The sequence below is a fragment of the Nyctibius grandis genome, chromosome 10 (genome assembly GCF_013368605.1).
Source record: "Nyctibius grandis isolate bNycGra1 chromosome 10, bNycGra1.pri, whole genome shotgun sequence".
Lineage (NCBI taxonomy): Eukaryota > Metazoa > Chordata > Aves > Nyctibiiformes > Nyctibiidae > Nyctibius > Nyctibius grandis.
The window spans coordinates 18398735-18422213 of record NC_090667.1 but is presented as its reverse complement, the minus strand read 5'-3'; the positions used below and the strand labels follow the sequence as shown (position 1 = coordinate 18422213).

At 43.2% G+C, this 23479-nt stretch overlaps 1 protein-coding gene across 1 annotated transcript in view; it reads left to right on the top strand.

Annotated features, from left to right (window-relative positions):
- Positions 1 to 1262: 1262 nt before the first annotated feature.
- Positions 1263 to 23479, top strand: part of STAB1 (stabilin 1) — a 58554-nt gene continuing 36337 nt past the window's right edge. The window contains 14 exon segments of the mRNA XM_068409390.1: positions 1263 to 1546; positions 7292 to 7428; positions 8918 to 9033; positions 10228 to 10313; positions 11417 to 11486; positions 12394 to 12489; positions 12941 to 13057; positions 13805 to 14001; positions 14206 to 14339; positions 15901 to 16028; positions 17417 to 17508; positions 19102 to 19224; positions 20790 to 20936; positions 22848 to 22910. Coding sequence (XP_068265491.1) covers positions 1445 to 1546; positions 7292 to 7428; positions 8918 to 9033; positions 10228 to 10313; positions 11417 to 11486; positions 12394 to 12489; positions 12941 to 13057; positions 13805 to 14001; positions 14206 to 14339; positions 15901 to 16028; positions 17417 to 17508; positions 19102 to 19224; positions 20790 to 20936; positions 22848 to 22910 — 1608 coding nt within the window. The 5' untranslated portion in view covers positions 1263 to 1444.

Below are 23479 nucleotides of genomic sequence, written 5' to 3'. Positions count from 1 at the left end.
CCATGACTCTAGGTAAAGAAAGTATTATACAGCTTCCATACTAATGTCCCTCTCTACAAGAATGTCCCCACTGTCCATTCGCAACTTTGCCATCCCACCAGAGCTCATCTGAGCTATGTTGCCTCTGCCTCGTTTCACAGATCTACAGGGTACCAAACGGTTTCCAGAGCTGTGTGAACCCTCTGACCTTGACAGAGTGGCCGTCTGTTGGGCAGCTATGGTCCCAGGGCTGCAGTCGTCCTGTAACAGGACAAGTGGGCTGAGTCGTCAGATTGAGTTGTGGGCTGGCACTTCTCACATGGGTCACAGTGGATGGTTGTGTGCCTTATCTGCTTCCTGTTAGTGCAGGATATATAACAGTGCTTGCTGCTCATCATGCGGGCTGTCTCTGTAGGATGGAGGAAGAGGTAAAGCACAATTAACAGCACTAGTAAGTACAGCGGTTCTTACATACTTTATATATTAGCATGTGTATCTTTGGGGCAAAAAAAAAATATTAATGCTTTCAATTGTTTATGTAAACACAATAGTAGCAGTCTTTAGACTGCTCAGTGCAGTGGGTTCTCTTGGCAGTGTAGGGAGACAAAGTTCATGTAAAATCTGTTGATAATCAATTCTTGGTTGTTTGTAATGTTCAAAAGGAAAAATTAAATTGCAGACCATCCCTCAGGCTAGCATGTATTTTTTTAATCCCATTTTGGGACTTTCCTATTCTGAGTGCTATGGAAGTGCTCCTTGGATTCATCAAGCTGTCAGCAGAGTGTTTGGAAAATTATGTATTTTGCCAGTGCTGCCATAGCACCTGAAAGATGTGATGCTTTTCTTGCTGAGAAACTCAAATATTTTAAATATCAAAGCCTACCCAAAGTGCTTGATTGATTGCTAGGATGTGCTTACATTATTGCTCTGAAGTGCAGCACGTCACTCGCACTGCTTTGTTCATGCATGCTTTGGGATAGGCAATGGTCGGGTCTACCTTCTGTTTGAGGTGTTGTGGACATATTAACATCAGCGGTAAAAGGAAATTAACTTAGCCTTCATGAATTCATGGTATTTAAGTTTGCCCATTGGATTTGCTTCAGTTAAGCATACAGTTAACCTCTTTTCATTCCAATTAGTTGAAAACTAAGGATTTCCTTCCTTCTGTTTTGAACTGATATGTAAGAGGAAATCCGTAGATGTTCCTGTTTTGAGTAAACCTTTTACTAAGGAGTTCTGCTTGTGCATTTAAAAAAAGAATAGAAAGAAAGAAAAAGGTGGTATTGGTTCAGACGTAATGCTAGAAGGAGCAGATCCACTTCTGAAGGCTTTGCAGCCAAAGAGCACAGTGCGAAAATGCTCTCTCCCTGTTTACTTTTAACCTCTGGTTTGTCTTGGATCTGATTCTTAGTAGGCGGTCTTATCTTACAGAAATTGCAGCCTCTATCACCACCCCTTTTGTGGAATGGGTCCTGCCTGTAAAAGCATGAAAATGCATCCTCCTTGGCTGCTGTTTTTCTTCTTAGCAGCATGCTTCACTCCCACAGCTGACTGCCAGAGTCCGAAGGTAAGTCTGTGAGTCTTTGTTTAAATGGTCATCGAACAGTTCTTCATATTTGGACGGTTGCATGTTATGAGATAGTCCTCCCCAAAACTCCTTTTTTCATTGACGTTGAGTTAGGTGCAGAATAACATCCATAATTGAACTTTAGGACTGCAAGGTGTCTTCTCTGTTTATTTGTGGGTATGTGTGTAGTCTAACCTGAGGAACTAAAAATAAGGTTGAAGGGAGCTGCTTGAGTGTTAGATCGGATTAAATTTGTATTTATGTTCAGCACTGAACACGAAAGTAGCAATATGAAAGGAATATACTCGGCATCTTTGTCTTCCGCTATTTTCAGTACGTGTGATGGGAGCTTAGCATCCGGCAGGACTGGTCCACGAGTTTCCCAGGAGAATGTTATACAAAAAAAAATTTTACATCTCATAAAATTTTTGCTTTGCAACAGGGTAAATGCCTTTGTTTCAAGTACATTTCCCAGCAGCTCCCCCGTGAGGAGTGTGGAATACTTTCCATTGTGTTTCAATTTTGTTGGTTTTGTTTTGATTCCTTTATCTCCATTCTTGTGTTTAACAGCAGCATCTAGAAGAATGTATGATGCCTTTGTAGATCTGTTCTCTAGGCTCCATGGTGAGGCATCCTGTTTTCTGTAGGCTAGAATTCACACTAATTTGTACTATATTCTCTTCTGCCGTTGCCCTTCTTGTGTCCTGCTGCTGGAGAAATGAACTGGCCTACAAAGTCAGAAGCTGCATGGGGCATTTGGGAATCTTATTCCCTGGGGATCTGAGCTATGGAAGGGTTGTCTCCTCTTGAATGACAAAAAGGGGCCTTGTGGGGAGTGGACAGACCTGTGCTAAGGAAGGTGCGTGTGAGTCTGAAAGACTTAATTTGGCAAAAACCAGAGCACTGAAAAGATGCTTCAGTGTCAGAACTTTGGGTGGAAGCTTTTCCACAGACCTTTTCATAAAAGGGCCATAAATAACTAATAAGCTTACAAATAAGGTAAGAACCTAATGAAACTTTGGGCTTGTAGATTAATTAAGGTGACTTGTGGACAAACATGTTTTGAAGAAGTGTCTCTACTGGTGTTTTTTGTCTGCCTGGAGGTGTGGGTTCCAGTATAGTAGGGCATTCAGAGGCATGGGCTCATATCTTCAGCTGTGTAAGTGGAAATTTTAGTCTCTTGACTTTGAGACACTGTGTTGATTTCTATAATCACTGAGGTGTCTGGCTTGGCGTGAAACAGTTAAAATATCACATAATGAGTGCCCACTCACAGAGAAGTGAAATGTTTTGAATCACCTCTGGAGCAGTTTATTTAATCCAGGAAAAATACCCCCCTTTTAGAGGTTTTTCCCCAAAAGGTTCCCTCTTTTGGAGAAAGAGAAGAAACATTTGAAAGGTTATAACGGGAGGTAAGGAGAAGTAAGGGTAAAATGAACTCTTCTCCAATAGTTTAGGATGGCTGTTGGGTTTTATTGCAATAGAAGTGCTGTGATTCCACAAGAGACCTCCTCCGTTGGCTTGCAGGAGGCCTGCAGGGGCCATCAGGAGAGAAAAGAGAGATTTTGTGCTAGCTTTTTTTCAGTGATGTTACCTCAGGGCTCTGATTTGATGGCTCAAACATGACAGCAAATCTGTTAGCCTGATTTGGGTTTTGTATACCTCTTGGTATGGGCTGGGGAAGAAGCAGCAGATGTGAGAAACATGAAATTTTTTCTGCTGGGAGGAGGCCAGTCCCAGGCTGTTCTGGAGGAGGGATGGAGGCAGGTGGGAAATGAGGTGAGTGCTCTCTGCATCCCTGTACCTCCAGTGCTCTGCAGCTGGGATGGTGAGAAACAGCCAAGGCAGCAGTAGATCTTGTGTTATGTGATCTCTGAGCTTGATTGTTCATCGTCGTGCTGAAAAGTGTCTTCCTTGAACAAATGCGAAGGGTTTGTGTGTCCAGGAGCCACTGGTCTGTTCAGCTAAAGTGTTATTGAGAACTTCATGGGGAGGTACATGACTATGATGACTCAAGCATGTGTCTACAGCTCTGTTTTGTAAAGGGCAAATGCACTGGAAACTTGGTGATTCATTAGATAAAGACTGTTTCCAGAACTGGCTCCCAGGATTGTTGGAGCCGACACTGACGTCCGAATATGTTTTTCTTTCTTCCTTGAGGTTTTGCCGTGCAGAAGATTTGTGTTACCGTTTGGGAGGAAAAGATGAAGGGCAAAAATGAGGGGAATGAAACTAGCCCTTAAAAAAGATCCCCAGCTTATTCTCTTGAAGTAGAATAAGAGAAACATGAGCACTTGAGAAATAAGGGACATCTGTGTCAGCGTGAGAGGAGCAAAGGAAACACTGCAGCATCCAGAAGCTCAGATATGTCTCAGCTAAGCACAGAGGGCAGTGGCTGCTCATGCACATTCATGTGTTTGAGTGCAGGGAGAGAGCACAGTCCAGCCCTGGCTAGACAGAGCTCAGTGTGGACAGAGGCTCTTAACTTCTTTTGGCTACAGCTAGATGTCTTCTGCTTTAAAAGCCTCCTTTAATTTTGGAGTTGTTTGAGAGCGCCAGTCTTCTCTTTCTGTTGCTTTGTACCCGAAGTGTGATACAGTCCAGGCTCATAACATCACCTGTTCAGAACAGTGACTGTTTTCACCCGCTGTCTCTGGTATAGCCACCGTGCACCTCACTGACTCGGCCCACCAGGCAGCATTGCTGCATCACAGGGGAAGATATTCCCTCTCACTGCTTCCTCTCCAGCATCTTCAAACTTGGAAACAGTGGTCACAAATGAGCCCAAGGGAGCAGTGCATCATTGCTTTCCATGGGGCTGTGCCCCAGGAGCCACCTCTGACTCAAACTCCTGTCTATCTTCCATCCTCTCCAAAATTCGAGTATTCAAACTGTTGCATTTATGTTCCTTGATTCATTCTTCTGCTTTCCTGAGAAGCAAAACACTCCAGAAAATGACTACTTCATCAGTTCTATCACTCAAATAGGAAAGGAAATTTTTTTTTATTGTTTTCCACACAGCTGTTTTCTTCCTCTTTCCTCCTGCCTGTTGCTGCTGACACAAGTGTGTTTCCTTATAAAAAGGGGAAGATATTACTGGAAAGCTGCCTAAAGCTCATGAAGTGTTCGGGAAGGTAGAGTAGGGGAGATTCTACAATAACTGTCTTGTCTTAGAGACCTGCAAGTAATTAAAGATGCCAACAGGGAGAAGTGACAGCCCTTTCCCTCTCCCAGTGTCCATCTCCATTTAGAAATGGAGCCACATTGATGAAGGAAAGAGAAGGAAAATGGAATAATGTGTGAATAATGGCGTCTTCTTCCACCAGCATGACAGAGAACACATTTAATGGCCTAACTGTGTCTGACAGCCAACTCCTGATGCCTGGAAGTAAAGATGAAACAGAGATTGGAGAGTTTTAATTTAATGTTTTGTGCTCTACTGTTTGTGCAGTCTTTTTCATACAGATAGAGTGTCTCAGACACCTGATAAAAGTTTGTGGGGTAATTCTGATGACGTTGACATCATAACTCAGGGGAAGGCGTCCACCTCTGTGTTTCTTCCTTGGGCGTCTTCCCATTCCTCTTTCTGAGTCATTGTCTTAGTGAAGGTTAAAGCTGGGATTTGCTGGGACTAGAAAGGCAGGAGATGTACTGTTCTGTCAGAACTGGGTGACTGGCTTCAAATGGCTCTTTTCAAAAGCCCGGCTTTAATCTGGAGTCCTAATCTGTACTTGAATCATCTGGTTGGATGGGCTTCTTCCCTACTCCATCAATGGCACTGCTGATCTTTTGAGACAGACTACTCCAGAGGTAGCACCTCGTTTATGCATCCATATTGGCCGCCTTCTCTGTTTTGCTTCATGACAAAGGGGAAATCTCCTCTGACTGCACTGTGTGCCAGTGGGGTGGAAACATAAGGAACAGCAAAGCTGTTCTCTGTCCTGCTGGATAAAATTAGTAAAGCTGATGCTCACAGAACACGGATAGGTGGATTTGGTGGAACTCAGATTGGGTTTGAGCTGTTTATAATACAAGGAAGGGAGTTCTTGACATAACAGGTTCCTTGGGGATTCTGCCACCAAAGAAAGTGGAGGTTACTGTACAGTAAGAGAAGACCCAGATGCACAACTAGAAATTAATATCTATGTGGGGGGCCACGACACACACAGGAATCACTTTCTTGGGCAGCATTTTTGCATGGATAGCTGCAGAAGATGGATCCATGAAGACGAGAAAAAGCTCAACAACTCCAGGCAAAGGGAACGTGGGTGTCAGTCAGGAAACCATTCCAGGGACATGTCCCTGGGGACCTGGACCTTGAGGGTTATCTCTCAGGAGGTTTTCCTGACAGGGTCTGCTGGCTATCATCTGGGAGGGCCTTCCTGAGCTGTTGATAACTGATGGGAAGCCATGGGCTTCTTCCCTTGCCTTGAGGCAAATGTATGCATTTGGGCTTAAGTTCAGAGGAAGCAAAGCTGAGATTGCTGATGGGAATCCAAAACAGGGAGTTCTGGGCACAGGAGAGCTGCTGCATTAACAGCATTGTTCAGAATTGGCTTAAAAAATCCCAGATCAAGGCCTCCTCCCAAAATTTAATCTAATGTTTTTATTTTTAGAAAATACAGTGCCTGTAGAGGCACAGTTGAGGTGAGCTGTGGTTTTCTTTTTCCAGTCAGTGACCTTTTGGGGCAAACACAGCTCAGGCCTCCCAGCTTTTCTCTGCCATCATCAGTGGCAAACATTGTCTCTTTTTGAAATGAGCAATGAGGTTTCTGTGCAGTGGCTTGACTCCAGGAGTTTAGGAATACAGGGAAACCCTTTTGGGGTAAAATCATGTGCTTTAATGACAAGCTGGCATATGATGATGATGATTTGCTCTGAGGCTGTGCGTTTTTCATCTGCTCTGGCTGTTTCATTTGGAGAAGCAGAGTTGGTGGGTACAGGGGTACAGAAAAGCCCTGTGAGGAAGCCTGAACCCCTAAAGTTGTTCTGGTTGGGTGAAAGGACTCGAGCTGACTTTTTCACCAGCCATGTGAATTAACCAAGCCTCCCACCTGATCTCCTTGCCAGTGTTTGTGGGGTCCTTCTCACCTCGAGTCAAAGCATCAGTAGCCGTCCAGGTGGTCAGAGAGTTGCGGAGCACCTTTCCTTTTAATCCACCCTCCTGCCCCTTCTTAAAGACTATTGCCATGAGAAATATTTGTGTGAACAGCTCCTGTGCTCTGAGGAATAGACTGAACTAACACATTTGGTTCTTCAGACCCATGAAACAGCAATGAAACCACCAGTGAAGTGGATCGTATCAGTGGCATGGAAAACAAAAATGCTGTGTTGCATTTTAATTCAGTGTCTTCTGGCAAGGGTTATTAATTTAGGGCTTGTCCTCACCTATCACTACCCCATGTTTGCAAAAGATCAGCTTAAATTAACAGTGCAGAGTTATGATTATTTTAGGAATGGTTAGAATTTTTGCTGTGAGGCATAGGGGGAAGATAAGATAGGTGTGATCTGCCCTATTGCCTTCTAGGTGAGATACAAGCCAAGTAGCATGCAGCAGCATGACATGATGGTTTAGCCCATACGAGTGTGTGGTGTGCCTCCCAGCAGCTGCACTGGTCACTGCCCTCCCCAGTGGTACCTAAAGAATAGTGCAATGCTGATGAAGATATTAAAGGCTGGCAAGATGAGTGGCTAGGGTAAGAATTTAATTTTGGGCTTATTTCCATTCTGTTTTTTCTTTTGAAGTTAAAATCCATGCGATGCAATATCAAGACGATGTTTACCATGAATACAGCGTGTACTGCTTGTGCTGCAGCGCCTAAAATATTTTGTCCAAGAGGCTGGTTAAAGACCACCCAAGGATTAGGAGTGAGGGACTGCAGGTAAGGCCTGTTTCCTAACCACGTTAAGGATTTGGTGCAGCTCTGCTATGCCAGGAGAAGGGTCTATGCCTTTGGGAGAGCACACGTGTGTTTTCTGAGCTCTAAAGATCCAAGGAGTTTTATCTTCCGATGCATAAAAATGGATTTATGGCCCCTATTGTTGTTGCTTTTGTATCCTTGCAAATCCCATGGACTTTTTGCTGGGCATAAGGTTCTATATACACAGAACAAATTACATGATAATTACCTCTAAGATGCCCTAAACAGATTGAGTTTGCTAATCCTGCTGTAGCAACTTAACGGAAGTCTGTCTAGCATAGAAACCTGTTTCAGACCCAGAATCCTGTAGTAGATTGTTAAAAAAAAATATAATGGTAGTTCCACTTGTATATCCTCACAGCTTCCAGCAATAATCCTCTGAACTTTTTACCTTCCTACTTTTTTTTATGACAGTTGCTTGTTCATGTGTTCCTTGCTCTTACTCTGTTGAGCTTGGCTGTAACAGGAGAAGGGTGAAGGAAAACTGAATTTACCAGGAAGTTTTTAAAAAATGAAACACTATAGATTGCTGTTTGCATATCTATTCAGCAGTGAATGTTAACAGTTAATGTATAGCTCCATTGTCTACTGTTCTCTGTGATTCACTATTCTGTCGAAATACTTTAAAAATAGCTGTAGCAGTTTTGCAGTTTGTAGCAGTTTTTGAACAGACACACATAGGAACTAGATTGAAGCCAAAGCGTCAGTGCTATTGAGACAATTTCCAAGTTCCTTTTGGGAAGGATGTTGTGCCAAAAATAAAAAGAAGTGTAAGAATAATGTGAGTGTATGCAGCTTTTCTGAGTGTTATCTGCTCTTGTGGTGGTTGTTGGACAGACCTGAGAATAGTTCTGTACTGCATACGTGCAGAACAGGAGACACTGCCATCAAGGGCTTATCCTGTGTGTAGAGGTGATGGATGAAGGGTTGAAAAGAAGATGCTTCTTTTGGGGATCTAAGGGATTTGTCCAAGATTGCATAGAGAATCCGTGAATAACTCAGCTATTAAATCCAAATTTCCAGCATCCCAATCTGGAATCTTTAGTGCAAGACAGAAAGGGACAAGTCCTGCAAGGAGACTTTGTTTTTTCAAGGTTATTTTAGGTGTGAAGTCAAATGTTTAGTCACACTGGAGATCCTAACTTTGTTTCTATGCTGTCTAACCCTCCAGCATCCAACGTTTCTGTCGTGATGCCCTCAGACTGCCCAAGGTCCTGTCTCATATCCAGTCCCTGGCAGATTTCTTGTAACCAATCTTTGAGGCTCAACTCAAGGGGCATCCTTAGAGAAGACATAACCCAAGTGCAAATGTGCATGTATGGCGAAGGAAATGAGTGCCCTTCCTTCCATACAGAGTTCAGTGCACCGCAGTGTGATTGCTTAGAAACCCTCCAACAGGCGTGTAGTATGTTTTTGTTGTAATCGTGAATCTTGGATTGTTCTTTTTAAGATACGCTGTCAAGTTAGGAGAAAATACCCTTTCCCAGCCAGGGTGCCATCACATATGTAAGAAGGAAATTGAGGAGAAAAAGTGCTGTCCAGGATTCTGGGGTACAGAGTGCTATGGTAAGTTTTTCATCTTTTTATGACACTCTCTAGTTGTTGAATAAGTCAAACCAGTTTTAATAGGAAGCAATAAATATGCATTGAGGTGATTAATTTTCATTATTCCCTGAACACTCACAAGGTCTCCGTTATCTGTCTAGGCGGTTCAGAATATAATGGGGAAGGATACTGTGCTTCAGATGAGTTGAGTCCTCTTACATTTAACACATAACATAACCTCCTTTGGAACTTCCTTTTGTCTCTTCTTCAAAAATAAGCTTTTGGAAAGGGATGTTTTTGTTCCTCTTTATGTAAGTTTCCAAAGGAAGAGGAAGATACTTCTTTCTGATGTCCCCGTAGTTTGCAGTGCATGTGCTACGTGTGCTCCTGTATAGTCTGGAGTCAGTCAGCTGTTCAGCCACGGAAAAGACTTAGCAATTCCAACCCAGGGTGAAAATAACCGTCCCAAAGCTCCCACTCAGGTTCATGCCAAGTAATGAGAATTTGTTTTGTCTTGTCTCAAAAATCCAAAAGCACGACCTACTAAACCAAACGCTTCTCATATGATTGACTGATTGATGGAATATGGAAAGACATGCTCCAGTCCTGCAGAAAATAGGTCATTTGAGAGCTTGAGCCTATTCTCACACAGAAGTGGTTTGAATAAGCAGTTGGCTTCGTCGGGGGAATCATACATCTAAAACTTTCAGGAGTAGTCCCCAGCATTTGGAAGTACCCCACTCCAAAGATGTGTGGACCATGCTTGAGCGCATTCCCAGCTCTTCAAGAAGTCAGGGAAAGCTGAAAATGCTCAGTATCTTTGCAAAGCTGGCTCTCACCTGTCCTGAGTTTCAGAACTGCCCTCAGATGTTTGATACCGCCTCTTGCTGATGCTAACAGCAGTGACTCAACCTCAAAACGTGTTTCAGTGCCTTTGCTGAAATTGTTAGTTATAGCCCATTGGGACTTTTCCTTAGACTTATAACAAAAGGCTTTTCTTAGCTAGCAGCCAAATTGCTCCTTGATGCCACTCCTGGCCATATTCACTAGCTCTGGGCCAGCATTACGTGCATTGGATAAGCAGGCAGGGATGTTGCTGGTGAAGAGGCCATTGCTTTTGCACAGCTGGAATGCCTGGGGGAAGGGGAGGTGGAAAGGGGGATGCAGTGCTAATTGTTCGATCTAATCTTGTCTGGCCTGTCTCTTGCTTGCTAGAGTGTCCAGGTGGCTCTCAAAATCCCTGCAACGGCCATGGGACATGCTTGGATGGTATGCAGCAAAATGGGACCTGCATCTGCAAGGTCAGTGCATGATTTATTCTGAGGGTGATGTGCTTTTGTCAGAGGGAGTTGTATAGTGTCTGTGCAGACGCCTTGAATGAAGGCTGACCTTCTGCCTGGAAGGTCATTAGCAGCTGCTTTTATTCCAGCATCAGTGTCTGTGGTTTTCCTAGAGGATTGGTGTGGTTGGCAACGGCACTAAGACACTGTTGGTGAGGGTATGGAGTTGTGAAGGATCTCCAGGGAGAAATGAAGAAAGAATTGCATGGATTTAACCCTCTGATCAGTTGAAATAATCAATGTCTGTCTGTGGCTGCAAGAAGCCCTGAGATACTTGGCTCTTAATGAGCTGTGCCTTTTCCAGACTTGGATGATATACTTCCTAAATGAACTGGTTCTGCACCTTGTCAGGCAGATCCTCCCTCTCTCAGGGAAAGCAAGAGAGACCAAAAAGAGAATTTAGGGCAGATGTTTATTTGTTTCTTTACAGCTCCAGATTTAGTCCAACAAAAGCATAAACAATTCCTGTGCATTTGAGTCATATAGAGCAGTGTTTCTAAAATTTTTAGCTTAAATGGATCAGTGTCAGACTTGAAACTTTCTCTTATGAACTGTGTGTTTTTACAGCATCCTTAATTAATAGCATTGTGAAGGGATAAGCTAAAATCCTACCTCTTGGGCCCTTCTTTGAGAAAGTTGCTTTTGGACTTAAGTCAAAGACACCTTACATCAGTTAAAATATACGCTAAAGTTCCCCAAGCCCTGTAAAATCAATGTCAAAAGTCCCATTGGCATTAGTGAATTCCAAATTCCTTTTTCAGAGAGATATCAGAAGCCAGCTGGTACATTCCTGTCTGTTTGTGATCAGGACATTGTTTCCTCGATGCCCACCAGAGTTTTGCTGGCATTTTGCATGCCTTCTCTCTGTCAGCTTATACTGTGATCTTCTTGGCTGTGGGGGCTGGTTGATACTACTAGAGCACTGAACAGATAGTTTTTTTCACTGTATTGCTTCAGCTGTCACAGAAAATCAGAAATGGGGAAAGACTTTGAACTATAACAATGTGAGGAACAATGCAATGTTACAGAAAAATAACATCTGGGACATTTTGGGGCTCTTCTAGGAGCAATACAGTGGTTTTGCCTGCCAGGATTGTCGAGATGAAAATCGTTTTGGCCCAGACTGTCAGTCAGGTAAGGATGAGTAATTCAGGTGAAACCTCCATAAAAATACCTGAGAGCAAGGAATGAGGAGGGGGAGGTTGAGTGAAGAAGGGTGCTGGAGAGGAGGAAGGGATGCCAGCCAGCATTGTTTAATAGCAGGTGTCTTGGCATTTTGTTTTACTGCCCCTCTCCACAGTCCCATTAGACAAATGATTCTCAGTCTTTCACTCAAATCAGTCCATTTTTCCTATTGTAAATCTCTTTCCTCCCTTACTAGGACTGTCACAGTTTCCCCTCTCTTTTTAGCCAGGCTGTTACCTACATCCCTGAAGCGACCCACACTCACTTCCCAACTGTTTTCCAGACTCCTGGAACTACCCCACTTGTCTCCCAGCTTCTTCCTTGTTGTCCTCCCTACAAAATTAATACACATAGTGCTGCTTCTCATGTATGGCATTTTTGAAAGCGATTTATGACTAGTGCAGCCTGGCTGTTAAAGGAGCCCTTTTCATCCAGCTCCTGGTTCCCTTATATCCACACAGATGGGATAGGTATGGTCTTGGTGGTTGTGCTCACACAGCACCAACGCTGGGATCATAGGTGTGGTAGGTTCTCATTACACTGCCTCCTCCCACATTGGCTGCAGGAGACTTAGAGGAGTGGGAAGTTAAAACATGTGCCTAAAAAGCTGGTCTAGATCTTGAATTCAAGGCTGCTCTTACAGGACAGTACTTTGTCTTCTTGAGCCCAGGACATGCAGTTTGCTCTCTGTAAGCTCTGACTGGCATGGCCTTATTTTTAAAAGGAGCTACATTTGCTGTGGATTATTGGTGGGAAATCAGGGTGCCAAGTCCCAGGGCAGTTGGCCAATGTATGCCTGGAGCCCTAAGCACTGCCTTGTAGCTGAAGGTCAGGTTTGTCTGGTCTTTTCTTGCAGTGTGTGACTGTGTGCACGGGGAATGCAACAGCGGCGTCACTGGGAATGGGAGCTGCACGTGCTACGGAGGCTACACTGGTCCCAGGTGTGACCAAGGTAAATACACTGGTAGCTGCAGCGGGGCTGTTAGAGCTAAACTATGATATGGGCTTGGATGCATGTGTCCCAAAAGGAGCTGGGGAGCAATGAATAGCTTGGGAATGTAGAGGAAAGATGATCTGAGCACTGGAGATGCTCAGAGGGAAAAGCTGGGGTCTGCTCTCCACTCTGTGACAGTGGCCGAGATGTACCATCTCTTTGTGCCTCTCTTCTTTCTCTGGAAGCCAGATAGATCCTTTCTTCTCTCTGAGCCTTGCGAGACCTGGCTACCTAGGCTGCCAGTAATTTAGAGCTGTCTGCACTGCTTATAACCCCTGGCTTTTGTGCCAACTTAGGGCATCTGGAAACCAAATTTCCCTTCGTTTCCAGACATTTTGTAAGGTAAGTGGTATCTTCCAGCAGTGCCCTGCATGCTCAAAGGGAAACTCTCTTTGCTGTGTGATTCCAGAGCTTCCCCTTTGCAAAGACGTGACGTGCGAGGCCAACAGCGAGTGCGTGGTAAGGGATGGGACAGCAATGTGTGACTGCAAGCTGGGCTACAGAAAAAGTGGGACCACTTGCCAAGGTGAGAAACTTCTCTGTGACCCTAGATGGTCTCCCATATGGAAAAATCTTATCGCACTGGTATCTCCAGATGAACTTGATCACTGTGAATACAATGCCTATTCACTGCAGAGGCTTAAGAACCTGTTTTTTAGGAATCCCTTTAAGATGAAGGGCTAAGTTTTTGGCTTTCCTCTCACTTGGGCCTGAAAGCAAGAAATAAATTAGAGTTGCAGGTTCCATCTAGCACTCACTTATAAGTATGTACTGAATATATGTGACAACGGGATATTGGTGAGTCTGTACCAGTTTAAATGATAAGGCATGTAATTGGAGGGTTTCTTCACTGATTTCAAATTTAAGTTTGTGAATTGGTTTTGTTAAAAGAAAGTCAATAAGATGCATGTGATTAGCTAGCTATGGATAGCTCTGTTTTCACTGGCTTTTTGCAGTTTTTGCTGACCAAACTGCAGTTTCCTGTAGCCTCAGATATGATGGAAGTTCAGAAGCAAATCCAAGCATCCTCTGTCACTCGTACTTCTGTTACCAAAGTAACATGAAGAATGTCATCCAAGTTCCTCAGATTAAAATACCCAAAATGTCTGCTGTCTGAAATGACTTTATTTTCCTGGGAAATTTTAGCAGTTTCATAGTATAAATTCCTTATACTTCATTCTTTCTAGGCTTTTGGCATTCTGCCGTGCTGCAGTAAATGCTGTTTTGAAAACAGAAATTTGGTTACTCTCACCTCTCATCTCTTTACTTGCAGCTCAGGATCCTTGTGCTGCTTCTCCATGCTCCCCCTTCGCTGTATGTAAGGTCCTTGGAGTGTGGAAGTATCAATGTACCTGCAAAGAAGGGTTTCAAGGAGATGGGAAGATTTGCCAGCCCATAAACCCTTGTGTTGACAGCAATGGAGGCTGCCCAGAAAACTCCACAATTTGTGTTTACAGACGTCCAGGAGAGGTAAGCGCAATAACAGCACCCTGTAAGGGTCTGAAAAATGGCCAGGTGAGAAGATCTTCAAATGACTTCACCATTGTGTTGGTCAAATCTGCTCTCCTCACCTTAGGTTTTGCAAAGGGAAACCAGACAGCTCTTTTGTAGGGTAACTTATTGAGTAAAAGATGATGAATGCACCTCTATAATCTCAGTGTTGCCTTCCCTTAGGCATCCTGTATTTGCAAGCCCGGGATGAGTAGGAGAACTCCTTCATCCGAGTGTTCTGTATTTCCCAACGATTGCCGGCAGTATTTTTGCGACCTGACTTCCACATGTGAAATTAATTCCCAGGGGAATCCTAGGTAAGCCAGTTTAAAGATTGCTATTAAAAAAGCTTATTCTGCAGCTAGAATGGAAACTGAGTTTGGATGAGCTGAATTTTGAAGAAACTAGGAGCTAACTGAGGAGAATGGGCCAGAGTCACCTTTTGAGAAGAGCTTGTTTGTAACAAGCCCATTGAAAGTAGAGAGTTTTGCATCAGTCATTGTAAATTTTGTCATGTGGGTCACAAGATGCTTTGAATCTGGGGCAGCAGAGTCTTCTGTGATGTGAACTGGAGATGTAGCTCCCCAAGTTGGTGGTAGTAGTAGGGTATTATCCGTTAATAATCAAACATTAAAAGGGAGATGTGTGACTGTTGTTTGCTCACATTTGCCCACACTTGATTCTAAGGGCTGAGTCTTTGGCTCTCCTACCACTCAGGCCTGTAAGCAAGAAATGAATTAGAGTTGGAGATTGACAGGGAAGGGGGAAGTTGAGGGAAGAAACACCAGACCTCATTTAGTCCTCTGGAGCAAACAGCTAAAAGTTGATAACCCTTAGACAGGAAATACTGCCAGATCTAGGATCATTTTTGCATAACAGCCTCTCAAACACCAGAGAAAGCTTCACCGAGGATTTTGTGTGTTACAAAGAAAAGGTGGAGCTTCTCTGAGAGACTGAAGAGGGAAAGAGCAGTCCCATCTCCTTGACCCTTCCTTCTCCAGTGCTGCTAAAACTGTTAGCATCCGCCTGGTCATTGTGTGCTCCTGGCCAAAACTGAAACACAGTGGCTTCCCTTTCTGAAGATATGCTAGCAAAGTGCAGGACATGGTGTTCAGCCCAGTCCCTGCCTTAGTGTATCTGTTCCCCAGCAGCTGGCACTCAGCCCTCTGAGGCTGGAGTAATGTCAAATTCCTCCCGTGTCACATGTCTTTGCATCCCTGAAACAGAAAGAGCAGAGCCGATACTTGGACAAAACCCAAACGGGAAAAACATGGTTATCGGCCAGTGATCTTAAGTAGTCTCTGAGTAATGCCTATAAATCCGTGTGAATCAGGATGGAGATTTTCACATGTAGATAAGCTTTTCTGGAAAAGTCATTAGCCTGTCTGGGGCCCTCATTAAGTCTAAGATGAACCATAGCTAACTGATGTGCTTGAGCTGGCACTTCTCACTGAAGCTGAGGGGTTACACAGGAGCTGTTTGCTAGATTTTCCCTTAGCCTGTGGTTTTTATGCATCACCTCAAATTTTCAGATGCTGTAATGACTGGTACTGACTAAATATCTAGTTAGAAAAGTGTCAATAAATATATTGTGGCTATCTGTACCCTGAACTCTAGAGCAAACAGTCCTCACGTTGATTGTATCTGAGAAAGCATCTTCATTCTCTTCGGGTAGGTCCAAATTTGCTTGCACTCCAGAAGTGTGCATCTTTTTTCCTGTCACTTAGTTTAGGCAGAAGTTACTAAGCTCTTACCTACACCTTAAAGCTGGGATTTGTCTTTCAAGTGTACATACTGACATATTGTTCTGCTCACATTTGTTGAATGTGTTGCAAACTGTTTTATAATCGTTTGTTATGTTTCATTCTTGTTACTTAGCTGTGTCTGTAAAGAAGGGGAGATTGGAGATGGGAGAAGCTGCTATAAAGATCTCTTGAGTGAGATAAATCAGCATAATTTACGAGGAAGGTTTGCTAGGAAATTAAACGTCGCCAGGAAAATGTTTGGTAAATGTCTTTTGAATTTGTTTGGGGAATGGAGCAAACATGGGGACAAGAGTGCCTCAGAAACAGCTAAAAGCCTTTCAGCATAATAGACCTGTTTCTCAGTGTATGACCATGGGCTGCAAAATTAAACACATCACAGCTCTGAACTCATATTACCAGTTCTGGATTGTGAATTGAGACGACTGTTGCAGAGAGCACTGTGGATGAGTATTAGGGATTTGACAGTCCTGGTGAAGAATGTACCATATCTGCAGAAGAAGGAAAACATGCCTTGGAGGTGTGATTCAAACCCGTTTGTATCAAACCACCAGTGTGCCTCCACCTGCATTACCTATGTTGAAGGCTCAACAATCTTTCAGCTGTCGCTGAGTTTTCTAGCAGTGATGCTTAAGGCTGGTGTGCTATAGGTCCTCTGCTTAGTAGAACATCTACTAAGCCCTTAAACAGCCTCCTTGCCAGCACACATGTGTGAGTGGCTATTATGGAGATGAAAAGGCTTTATTCTCTGCACCATGGTACTTTCTGAGTGAGGAGTTGCTTTGCAAAGCATAGAAGACTGATTTAGAACTTGTGTACTGCAAGTGTGGGGAGTGATATCCGCAAAGGTCAATTTTTGCCTCACCATAATCCAAGTAAAGAATGAGAGCCCTTTAGCTCATGTCAAAGCATATTTATGTTAGATACCTTCTCCAGCTCATCCTCTGCACAGTCTTCTATATCTCCGTTAACTTGAGAGGCGCATAGAAATAGGGCTCAAAGCTCAGCTTAGCTTTTGTGAATACCCCTCCCTGCTACGTGTCAGTGTTGCCAACACTCATTTTTTGCATGTGTTTTCCATGATGTTTTGTGCTATGGGCAACCACATGAAGATCTCTGAGTCCCTAACTCCTGTGCAGTGGGACTTAATACCTAATGACCTTTGTTGATGTGGACTTGTTGATGGGCCATTGATGACTGAGTGAAGACTGACAACTGTGGGTTCATAGCAGCTTCTCAAGAAGTATTTAGTCTCAGTAAATTCCGATGACACCCAAAAATTAGTTGTTTCAAGGGGAAGACAAAGGACACTTGGCCCAAGAATAAGGTAGTAAGCACGTGGGAACAAAATTATTATGAATATTCTGCAAATTTCAGCAGTGATGCACAGTGGACCAAAGTCATCATCAATCCTTCAGAAATCTTGTGGGCAAGTGCTTAAAACTAATAGCAACCAAGCTGGGCTATGATAGCAATACCAAACTCTCTCTGGTTCCTTGTAGTCAAGTACTAGTTACTCACAAAAGGCCAAAAATGTGTAGATTGAATTGTGCTGTTAACAAGAGGAATAATTATTGCTGGAGTTAACCCACATGCCAAGTAGCTACTTTAAGTTGCCACTCTTTTTACAGCTTCTGGTTGCTCAATGTTGCTGACTAACTACGGGCCTTTCACAGTCTTTGTACCATCCCTTCTTCCGATTCATGATAGAATGGAATTTAACGTAAGTTTTCCTGGTTTTAGCACATTTTTGCTGTCTTAGAATTCTTTCTTGCCTGAGTTCTGCAGCCTGTAAAAACTGATTGGCACATGAGAAGAGGAACTTTGGAAGGCACTATTTATAGGAGCAATCTCTTGGGAAGACTCTTCATTGTCTGGTTAAGTTGCAGTCTCATAGAGGATGTTACATCCCTCGCATTATTTTTAAAATATCTCTCTCCAATATTGACAGAGTTTATTTGTTTTTAATGTCAGGAAGTGTAAGCTTTTCTGGCCATTCTTCATTTAAAGCACCAACCTCCTGTGTGTGACTGTTCTCAAAACTTTAGGTGGCTTTTCACTACTTGAGGGTGGGGTTTTCAAAAGAGGCTGACATTTGCATCAAAGCATTGGATTTTGGGCCTATGGCCCTAGATGTGGGTAAGGTGTCAGCTTCTTGAGAAAAGCTCATTTTATTAATGGGGGCAGCAAGGATGGCAGGGCTGGAGAAAACTGCCGTGGGAGCCAGGACAAGAGTTTGAGAATTCTAGGCTTCAGCAAGTAGGTCCTGCAGGTCATATTATTATTTTATTTATTTTTAAATTACGTTGTGTTCATTTGCAGTAGTTTTTGCACAGTTAAGCCCACAGCCAGGCTATCCATCATTAGGATGAGAAGGTACATAAGCCATTCTCCCAGGACAGAGCTAAAAATCAACGCACATGAGCTACATATGCAGCTGATGCAGTAGGGATTTTAATTGTATGCTAGGCAAGGTGCCTGTTGTGTTTCAGGTGGCAGCTAGTTTGCAGCTAGCACTAGGGTATGAGAAGGTAAATGTCTTAAAAATAATCCAGACAGACCAACCCCTTTTGAACAACACATTTCCAACTGGTTTAGAAGTATAATTCCTTTGCTTGATAGCAAAGGTACCTGTGCAGCAGGAGTAATTCACAGAGTCTAGGGAGCAACTCTTAACCTACAAATGCCAGAGACATTAGCTGTCTTCTACTACCTTGTTGAGCAGAGGTTTCCACCAAAACAAGTCAGGCCCTGTGCCCAGGTCATCAAGGTAGCTTCTGGAGTCATAGAAAATACATCAGGAGAGGCCCCTGAGTTATCTAGTCTACCTGTTCCCACAAGGATCAGTTCCACCTAAATCAGTATTGACAGAGGATTGTCTTAAAAAAACAGCAGTGGTGGAAAGCCCAGAAAAGAAAGGAAGAAACTAAATGTAAATTCAGCAGCTTAGGCCACCTATATGGTCCAACATAAACAAAGATTTTGTATGGGGAGCTTCAGCAAGTTTTATAATCTGGAGCATGCAAGGATAGTTTCTAAATTGTCCAAGTCTAATAGGTTTCTGTCTAGGGGATTCCTCTAAAGTCACTTGCAGGTTAATCAGTCCCTGTGTTTGAATGTGTCCACAAACAGAAGCAAAAGATTTGCCACAGTGCTACTGCAGTGAACCAAAATGAAGAGGGAAGCTCAATCTTGTATGCTAAGAATTTCTCTGTGTGTTAGCTGGGAGAAAGGTAATGTTAAGGCTCTTTCAGTAAACGCAGTTTTTGAAAGAACATGTCATTTATCTTCGTTATGTGGTCTTTATTCCCCAAAGGATACCACTGCTGAGCAGTTGTGCAGAATGCACATTGTTCCTGGTCTGCATTTGGTAGAAGACATGGTAAAAGCCAAGACTGTGTGGACCTTGTCAGGACATCAGCTAACATTCAGTAGCGAGGTAAAGGTTCCCCTGAACTGAAGTCCTGGACCGCTGCTTTCATGTAGGACAGAGTGGAGCTTGAGCATAGTTTCCTTGGTGTGCTTTCTTAACCATAAAACCTTTTTCCCTAATCAGCCTGCCTGCAATCAGAACAACAAGCTACTTTGTGGAGTCCAAAGCAAGGTGATTTAAGACCAGACACCCCAAGCAACCACTTCTGTCTTGCAGACAACCAGTTAGCCAGAATCTGACTTGTGAATGGTCTTTCATTGGTCTCTACATGTATTCTGGAGAAGAGACCTTTTCCCTATACCATTATCAGCTATGACATCCATGTGGCTGACATGAAAGAGGCAGTGAAGTCTCTCTTCAGACTGAATGCTTCTCCTTGGAAACTGTGTGCTTGGACATATGCTCAATATTTTCTCTTCCAGTTTCCCTTTTCTCCTCTTTCTATTTCATTTTTCTTAGTTGTCCTAGCAAAGAGTTTTTAATCATAATGTTCTGATATGGAAGGCTTTTTTTCCCTTTTCCCTTTTTCACTTGACTCATATTTTCCAGCATCCACTGTTCTCTCTCCATCGTGTGCTTTTCCTGCATGCATGCTCACAGCTGGACAAGGGAGAGCCGTATGTTTCCTCTCTGAGGATCCAGGCTTGGCCTTGAGGTCTAGGTCATAATACATGCACCCTGCATACATCAAAAGGACAAAGCACTATTTGGAGCCAGGGAATCCGAACCGAACTGAGCTTGTCAATACTCCTTTCAAATTTCTTTCCTGTTTGTTTACTCAGGAGTCTTTTGATCTGGGAAGTCTGCCCTCCCCTTCTTTTGTTTCAGCCAGAATCCTCAGTGATGTGAACTGAAGTTCAGGGCAGGGAGGAGCAGTTCAGGAAATTCACGTGGTGAAATGTAAAGCACAGGGAAGTTGTACTTGCCTGAACTTGAATTATGGCTGCAGCACCAATACCTTGGTGCTTGGTTTGTAGGTTACCCTTGGAACACCTCCATACGCCCAGCTTCAGTGCATGCTTGTGTACAATATGGAAGGACCAGATATGTGCCTTATAATTCAGTGAGCCTGACTGGCTTGGCTTTGTTATAAGATTCCTTGTTGGCATTATGAGCCGACAAAAATTGCAATCAAAGCTGTAGCTCCAGGATTGCCTCCAAATTCTGCACTCCAGTGCCCAGGAGGCACAGTGCCTCTTTCCTTGTACTTGGCAGACTGATGCAGCAGCTGCTTGATGGTCAGTGCAGCCTTTTGTGATACAGAGCTGGGATCAAGCATCGTCACACTCAGACAAACTTAATTCTAGAGCTGACTGTCCCAGATTAGGTCGCCTTTCTGTAATAAGACTTAAAAGTACTGCCCAGAATCAAAATATTACCCAAACTCAAGTAGAGATGGGATGTTTGGTTTATAACCTGGCCACCCTTTAAATTTACTTTTTTGAGAGTAACTCTGGTTGTGGCTTCACCTTGCTGACCCGTAGGTGGAGAGCACTGAAGGAAACTGATTTATAGATCTATCATGGTAACACAGATATACCACAAGAAAATAACCTTTTATTATTATCCAGCCGTACATCAAATCGTTTCGATATCAAGACCTGCCAGGGGAACAGTACAATGTTTTGCAGTCGAACCTACCAGCAGCCAATGGCATCGTGCATATCATTAACACCCTAAGGAAGAAAACCAGCCCTGACAACCTCAGAAACCCTCAGGTACAGACATTCGTATTTCTTCTGTTTTATGGGACAGCAGAATAAACACTTAAAAAATCTGTTTTCATCATTAAATTTCCAAATCAGTGAGGCTTTTTTTAAAGGGAAAAGGCTATTTATTTTGTTTTCAGCTTCTGATAAGGCCTGTTAGGCACTATTATGTCAGCATACCATTAAAAGTAGCTAATAGCACTGCATAAGCCAGATAACAGACCTCGCAACGATGCTTTTACAGTGCTTGGATGAGTAGAGAGTTCTACTTCCATGAGTCAGAACACTCCCTCCATAGCAAATGAGCTCTTTTTCAGTGGTATCTTACAGAGTACATATCTTACAGGATAAATATTGAAAAAGCATTTTTCACATAAAAATCAAATTAAGATTTTCTTTAATGGGTCTGTACTGCATTTTGGAATTATAATCAAAAAGTTATCTTTGCATTAATAATATGTAAAATGAGGACAAATGATCATTAGAGTTTTGCATTTTGAAGTCATGTCTTGAAGTTAAGACACTGGGCAGGAGTTTCAGGTTCAAGTTCTGCTAAGCACTTTTCCCTGTTAACTGGGAGAAGTTTTTGCTATAGCTACACCATTGCTATGCCTGAGCATTTTTGTATTGTTTCTATGTGCAGAAAGCAAGCCCTGTTACCTCCTACCTCCTTGCAAAAAAATTGCTCATAGAATGACACAAGCTCTTGGATTTGGTAGGATTTTGGTAGTAGTTTGCACTTACTTTACACCATTGTGATTAATATATAACAAGTCAGACTGTGTAATATTATGATTGTATTTTGTGTGTTTAAAAAGCAGCTGGAATGTTGTGTTGAGTGTTAGTAGCTCTTCAGCTGAAGTGCTCTGAGGATGGTGTATCAATTGTACAAGTTCTGGGTGTTCATATGGATTTGATTGTGCCCATCACTGATGTTTAAGTCTGCTGTCACTTAAGATGCTCTCAGTCTTATGACCTGCACAAGGATGTTTTCCAAAAAGGAGTGTCTGAGGTCCAGACGGTAGGCTGGACCTCTGTGTTTTTGTGCTCAGGTATCTGCAAGGAAGGGTTTGCAGCTGCTCTGGGATGACAGGACAGTAAGAGAGCTTCCTGCAGAGCTTATCTTTTTCTGGACTCCTTCAGACATCTCCTTCCCTTGTGATGTTGGCTTTGCAATGAAGGCTAGTGATCACGTCAGCCATTTTTGGCATCAAATCCTTTTGTACCAGTGTCCGTTGGAAATAATGTTCTGTGCCTTTGCATGTTCTACGGGAAGATGGCACTTTCTGCGAAAAAAACGATGCAGATTCCTGCAAATAAAGGTCAGACAAGTCCCTTCACAAGTTTGATACTTGAAGGGACGTTCCTCCTGTTAACTTTGTCTTCATGGGCAACGTGGCAAAAAAGAAGGCATTTGTTTTGTCCATGTTTTCAGGAATATGTATACGTATTGTATTTTTTCAGCATTGCAGCTCATTTGCAGGTGGCAGAGTGAACTCTTGTCCTCAAAGCACAGGGAGAATTTAGGTGACAGAGCAGCTCTACTGCCTGCCAGCCCAGAACTGATTTGTATACCACTGGAAGTAGTGTGTCTCTAGTTTCAAAGATAGTGAGCAATTGCCTCTTCGTTTAATTCAGTCTGCAGATGGGAGTAGGAGAAACAGAAGGGTGCTCAAGTGCACGGTACTTTGGAAAATCTGGTGTGTTGTGTATGGGAAGGAGTTTGTGCCTAAGTTACTGCAGGCTCAGTCCTTGCTAGGTCAACTGACCAATACAGAGGGTTTGAAGACTGAGGATGATGGTCTCCTGTAGATCTTTACTTGCAAACCACAAACATAAACTGGCCAAGGGCATTCCAGTATGTGCTCAGACCTCGCTTCAGCCCCAGCCATTTTTTTTCCTCTCTGTATCTTCTTGCAGAAAACCATTGGTGAGATCCTTGCTTCAATGGAGATCTTCAGTAGATTTGAAACTATACTGGAGGTAAGCATGTCTGTGTCTGCCCCAGGAGGGTGTGGCATTACTGCTGTTGCAAAGCCTGCTGCTGTTTCTGTGGGAATTTTGAATAACTTTTAAATACATCTCAGTGGTTTGGCTTTCTTTCTGGATGCTTTTTTCTGTGTAATTTCGTATTTTGTGTATTTTACATAAGCAAATGTAATGGAACAGATCGGAGTTGTCACATCTGTTGGGGATCTGGCACAAGCAGCAAGCATACACACCTCTTCCATCTGCTTCCCCACCTCCCCTTCCCCTCTGCCCTGGAGACTTTGTTCTCCAAAGCATATTTAGTTCTAGACCACTGTCAGGACAAAGAGTGAAGGTTTCATGACTGCCCATGCCAAGCTAGATTGTAGCTGGTTTTGGGGTGTAGATCTCTAGACAAAAGCAGTCCTCAGGTTATAAACCCTTGAGGCTGCTGCCCAGGATTCATTTAGTTAGTATTTTCACCAGGGACAGGCTGATTTTCCTTTTACCTCCATCAGAGTCATCTGGATCTGCTCTAGCATTGCTCACAACAATCTTGGCCTGCCTGTTTTCAGCTCTGTGGC